Consider the following 6,565-nt stretch of genomic DNA (forward strand, 5'->3'; position numbering starts at 1 on the left):
TTTTTTACAATTTTTGTCTGCCTGTCGGTCTGTTTGTTCCGGCTCACTGGCAGATAACTGATATAATAAGAAGTAACTTAAGAGTACAATAATATTTCTTTTGTTAAATTCAAACGCGTATAAGGTCGCGGGCACGGCTAGTATTAAATAAGCAATAACGACATTTTTTATATCCTTGTTTGCAGAATTAATTGACAGTTTAATTAATAAAACAACGAACGCTGCAAATAAAATGTCATCCAACGTTTCCAAACATAAAATCGCCGTGTAATATATGCGTTGCGTTTTGACAATTATCTTTTGGCTACTACAACATTACGATACGATAATATACGATAAAACTATTTCTACTATTATGATTTTTGATCGTAATAATTGTCGAGCATTTGTTTTGATATTCGGCATGAAATCATGATTGGTCGAAAGATAAATTACATTGCCAAACAGTTACAGTGATAAGAAATGTCGAAACAGTTGATAAAAGTAGTCATTCTTTATTGGAACACTTTAATATCCTTGATTATATTGACAAAAATCCAGTGTTTAATCGTTTTTATAAAACAAAAAAAAAAAGATTTTAATTTCTTATTTTTAATCAACATCAAATTTTATGTTTCTTACTTAAAAAAATGACGGAATTCCAAATACAAACGTTTAACCCCTATTTCACCCTTGGAGCTAGAATTTCAAATATTCCTTTCTTAGTGGGTGTCAATAAATTGATGCTTTTGACATAAAAGAGCCGCTCTACGTTGGATGCAGTCAAATGGAAGGAGCTGGTATTGGGGAGCACCCGCCCAGAGGTGAGAGCAGTACTCCATGTGAGGCCGAATTTGCGCCTTGTAAAGTTTTAGGCGATGGGCCGACCTGAAATACTGTCTCGCCTTGCTGAGCACACCCAGCTTTTTTGAAGCCAATTTGGCTTTGCCTTCCAATTGACCGCAGAACTGAACGAGGCTCGAAATATCAACGCCAAGTATTCCGATACTACCTGTAGCGGCTATCGGAATGTTCTCAAATCATGGAGATACGACAAATGGTATTTTTTTAGCGGTTAATTGGTGAAATAGATACGAAATATTTTAATTACAAATATATTTATTTTATATAACACGCGTTACTAATATTAAAGTACGTTTATAGATGTTAGTTTTAATACCACTGTAAACTACATTACACTTTAACGACAGCCTTTCCAATATTTTCTCCAGCTAACATTCCAACGAATGCGTCGAAAAGCTTGTCAAAACCTACTGTCACATGCTCCGTTGATTTTAATTGACCATGCTTTATCCAGGTAATCATCTGATCGATAGCCTCAGGCCAGCGGTCGATATAATTTACTACTGTGAATCCTTGTATTATAAGCTCATTTGCAAGGATAGATGGTTGTAAAATCGTAGCTTTTGGTAGTTGCGTTGGATCCTCATTGTATGAGCTAATACTGCCGCAAACAACTACCCTTCCTCTTTTATTCATCTGACCTATAATTATGCTGCTCATTTCACCGCCTACGTTATCAAAGTAACAATCCACTCCATTAGGTGCAGCAGCTTTAAGCTCCTTCTGGATATCGGCGGTCTTATAATTAAAGGCTTTGTCAAATCCGAGTTCCTTCTCCAACCATTCTACTTTATCGTCCGATCCAGCGAAACCGATGACATTACATCCTTTGATTTTAGCAATTTGTCCGACTACAGTGCCTACTGCTCCTGCTGCGCCGGTTACAACTACAGTTTCTCCAGCTTTGGGCTGGCAAACATCCAATAATCCAAAATAAGCCGATATTCCAGGCATTCCAACTGTACCAATAGCTATGGACGGGGACATGCCTTTCAAATCTGGTAATTTATATTTTACATCTAAAACATTATACGATGGATCTTTTGCCATATTTATCACTGCATAGTCACGCCACCCTTCATGGGATACAATTCGGGATCCTACGGGATGTTTGGGGTCTTTGGATTGTTCAACTATACCAACTTGATAACCAAATTGATCGAACGGCAACGGGTGAACCCGATGGTAAGCACGCAAGTACGGGTCCACACTGATCCATTCAGCTTTGACCAAAACTTCGCCAACTTTCAGAGGTGGTAGTTCGTATTCTACTAATTCGTAATCAGACCTTTTTGGTACGCCTTCGAAGTATTTTTTAACGACATATTTTCTTGCCTTCACCATGATGATGTATGATTTAACCAACACTGAAAAAATGTAAAAGGAATTAATTAGTAATTTTTCACTTGACTGTCATGAATTATTATTTATTGAATTGATTTAAATTCTAATGTTCTCAAAACCATAATGAACATCATAGACTATTCGAGTTCTCTAACCAATGCTATCACGACAACTCGATCTCGAAGTTTATTGGTCTTTACGCCTCTTGTACTCGGATATAGGTTATTGGTATATTACAGAAGGACCATTTGGGTCCTTGGAACTTTATAAAAAATCACGAAATTCTGGAGGTTTGTTGGTTATAAATTTATAATTTAATGCACTTTTAACAGAAATATAAAAATACACGATAAATGAATATTTTTAAGAACACTTGAATGTTAATCTGCTTCATTTATTACATTACAATACGATACACACTTGTGGTAAGGCAAGTAAAGTCCGCAAAGTCAATAAATTCTTCTTGGGACAAGGTATCCGTTTCTATAATAAAATTCCGCAGACATTTTTAACTTTGCCGTTTCGTAAATTCAAATCGTTTGTAAAAAAATCATTTCAAATCAAATCAAATCTATTTTATTCAAGTAAACTTCACAATGAAGCGTTTTTGAATCGTCAATAATCAATTACTACCACCGTTTCGGAAAGCAGCTTCTAGCGAGAAGAAACGGCAAGAAACTCGCATAGTTGCTCTTTTCAAATAAACACATTTACAATGCTGTTATTGACAGTAAATAGCGTCCTATGATGTAACCCGAGCCTAACTCCAGGCGTTTCTCTCTAAAAAGTACTCTTTTAATGAATAGTATGATTTATTTATTAATTTAGTCTTAATAATATTTTTAAATTTTGAAAATGGTAAATTGATTATATTTTCCGGTATCTTATTATATATGCGTATACCATTGCCCAAAAACGTTCTATTTACCGTATGCAAACGGAAACTGGGGGTTACAAGTTTATTCTTATTTCTTGTATTAATAGTATGTACATCAGCATTGATAGAATAATTTTTAATATTATTTTGTATAAATATTATATTATCATAAATATATTGTGAAACAGCCGTTAATACACCTATTTCTTTAAATTTCTCGCGTAATGATGTCCTGGAGCTAATATTGTAAATAGATCGGATAGCTCTTTTCTGTAGAATAAAAACAACTTCAATCTCTGCTGCATTACCCCATAACACCATTCCATATGACATAATACTGTGAAAATTACTAAAATAAACTAGTCTAGCAGTACTTATGTCCGTGAGTTTTCTAATTATTTTTATTGCATAAATGGCACTACTTAGTTTTCTTGCCAGGGCATACAAATGGGTGCCCCACTGCAGTTTGGAGTCAAGGGTTATCCCTAAAAAGACCGTCGACTCAACAAACTCAAGCCTTTCATTTTACAAAGTTATTGCAGAAGGATTTGATTTGACATTTGGCAAGGAAAACAAAACACATTTAGTCTTTTTAGCGTTTAGTACTAAATTATTTATGTCAAACCAACCAAGTACCCGCGACAGAGCACTGCTTACAACGTCATAGTTGTTTATTTTTCTATCAAGTTTAAAAGTGAGGGATGTATCATCTGCAAACAGTACAATATCGCAAGTATTTTTTACGAAATAAGGTAAATCATTTATATATATTAAGAACAAGAGAGGTCCCAAAATTGAACCCTGTGGTACACCCATTTGCGCCACAGCGCCATTTGTTTTTGCACCATTAACCACAACCTTCAAAACTCTTTCACTAAGGTAGGAGGAAATTAATTTCAATGCAGGGCCCCTGATACCATAATATTTAAGCTTTTCTAGGAGTTCATTGGTAAAAGAAGCTTATTATTCGATACAAGATTTTATAGATGATAAAAAAGCGTGGAGTTAATACCTGTTGACTTCCAAGCAGGATTTATTTAATTAAATAATTGTATTTACATAACATAACTTTGAATTTTTTAAACGTTAAAAAAAGAGTAACTACTGAGTTTCTTGGTGATTTTTCTCGGTAGAATCTACTTTCCGAACCGGTGGCAGCTTCACTTAATTGTAAAATGACGATTCAAAAGTGCTTGTAAAAGCCTAAGTTTATTTTGATAGATTCATTTTCTTTTTTTTTTTAAATGCTTAAATATATATATACAAATATGAACTAAAACTAGTTACTGTATAAATCTTGACCGCGTGGAATGGTGGCAAGAATGCTAGCAGCATTTCCCCGTTGAATCGCAATTCCGATCCTCTGGGCAAAAAACGAACCAGCCCTCCTGTCACCAGTGGAGGCAATGAGGCGAGGTGTTATACTTTTGATGAAGCTTTTTGCACCACTACTCCAAGGGCCAAGCGGTTCGACAGCATATATATAGATTGATTGATTTATAAATATATATATATCATCGTTTAAATCATATTAACTTCTTAGACGTCAAATTATTATTAGTTACAATAAAGACTTATCAAATCAAAGTTAAAACCGAATATTTTCCCACTGTGATATATAAATAAATAAGCCGAGAAACAATACAAACAGAGATTATAGATGCTTATATAATTACAAATTAAGTAGTCAATATTATTACTTTACCTGTTTATTAGAAGTTCGAGTATCACACTAGTCACTGACTCCGCGAGTTATATCAGACTGACGATTTTTCCGATGCGCTCACAATTTTGTACCATTTTATATTATAGTCTGTATCATCGTAGTAACTTCTACGCTCCACACCTCATCGTGACTTCTCGCTTTCGGCAATGAATTCGGAACTTTAACGGATAATGTAATTACCTGATACAATCGACTTATCGAAAAATGAATGATAGCTCAAAAGTACGCGTTATATTTATAAAAAAAAATCTTGTTAGAGACACGTTAAATATAATTGTATTAACGTAATTATTTAAATATTTTATTGTATTTAAAATGCCTACATATTTATTAATTTTTGCATAATTTGTCTTTTATTTGTTATGCTCATGATTTCAGATGATGGCTAACAGCTTAAGGCTAACTCAAAAGTTATGCTGTGTAATAGAAAATAAATTTAGCGTAAACATATCTGATTGCTTTTTCATAATTAGAACATAAAATTAAGAATTTCCATTTCATATACCTAATTTGGGTCTTTCATAAACAAAATGTGAACGTTTATTATAATTGAATTAAAAGACAATAATCTTCTAATGGAGAACAGAATAATAGAAGGCACTGGGCATATACTTTGGTTAATCAATCTACTACACGGGGTTGAATGAACTTTGGTTTTTCAATTGGAACTAACGGAACAAATATTGGAGCAGTAGTAATAACCTTAATTAAAAATCTTGCAATAAATTTACATAATTAATATATTCCTTTGGCCCTCGTAAGCAGCCCTTCAATAAAAATCGTCGTTTATATAAATGAAGAAGAATATGTATAATCAAGTTCGCATGACTTAAAGAATATTCATGAACATTCCAAAACAACACACACACACACAATCACACGCATGCACACACAGACACATACATACACACACATACTAAACAATTAATTGATGCGCTTACATACTCAATATATTTAAAAACAATATATTTAAAATGAAATCATGTTATAGTAACACAAAATTAAATTTTAGTGACTGGGCTACTGTTGGTATATATAAAAGTAGAAATAAATTATACGACGTATATGATATGAGGCGGTGGAATCAAAGCGTAGCCTTTTTAGAATACGTCAATAAATATTCCAAATTTTTTAAAACATTATGCATTTCTGCTAAGTCCTTATATTTAAAGAAAAAAATCCTGAATTCTGATAATAGAATTAAAGCCACATGGGATGTTATTATTAGTGTTAGTGGAAAACCCAAAAAGGCAATGATACCAATAGAATTGAACACAGGTAGTAGATACACGAGTTCTGAATTAGAGGTTGCTAATTTATTTCAAACATTTTTTGATAAAGTACCCCATAAAATAACATTCCATTTAAAATCATCTACATCAAATGCAGCTAGGTTATTAATAATAGTGTTTCGAAATGCGTTATTGATTTTTCATTTGAAACGGTTTCTGCATTAGATGTCATAAAAGTATTTAAAACCGTAAATATCAAAAAATCTAACGACATTGTGGCATTTCGGTAAAATTTATTAATAACCTTATATACGATATTGCTCCGTATATAGCAGTAATTTTTAACATGAGTTTGGACACGGGTTCATTTCCTAACTTGTTAAAATGTAGTAAAGTTTTACCACTTTTTAAGACTGGAAACAGAAGCGATTCCGGTAATTACAGGCCAATTTCAATACTCCCATCCTTAAGTAAAATTTTCGAAAAAATTATTTTAAATCAACTTCTCGTCCATTTCGGTACAAATGCTATTTTTCATAGTGA

At 33.1% G+C, this 6,565-nt stretch overlaps 1 protein-coding gene across 1 annotated transcript; it reads right to left on the reverse strand.

Annotated features, from left to right (window-relative positions):
- Window positions 1-1,080: 1,080 nt before the first annotated feature.
- On the reverse strand, window positions 1,081-4,923 carry LOC124530648 (prostaglandin reductase 1-like). The gene is made up of 2 exons (XM_047104888.1): window positions 4,770-4,923; window positions 1,081-2,210 (listed from the first exon to the last, which is right to left on the reverse strand). Exon 2 carries the CDS (start codon window positions 2,185-2,187, stop codon window positions 1,174-1,176), a length of 1,014 nt encoding a protein of 337 aa, XP_046960844.1. The 5' UTR covers window positions 2,188-2,210; window positions 4,770-4,923; the 3' UTR covers window positions 1,081-1,173.
- Window positions 4,924-6,565: the final 1,642 nt, after the last annotated feature.

The sequence above is a fragment of the Vanessa cardui genome, chromosome 1, assembly GCF_905220365.1.
Source record: "Vanessa cardui chromosome 1, ilVanCard2.1, whole genome shotgun sequence".
Taxonomy (NCBI): Eukaryota; Metazoa; Arthropoda; class Insecta; order Lepidoptera; family Nymphalidae; genus Vanessa; species Vanessa cardui.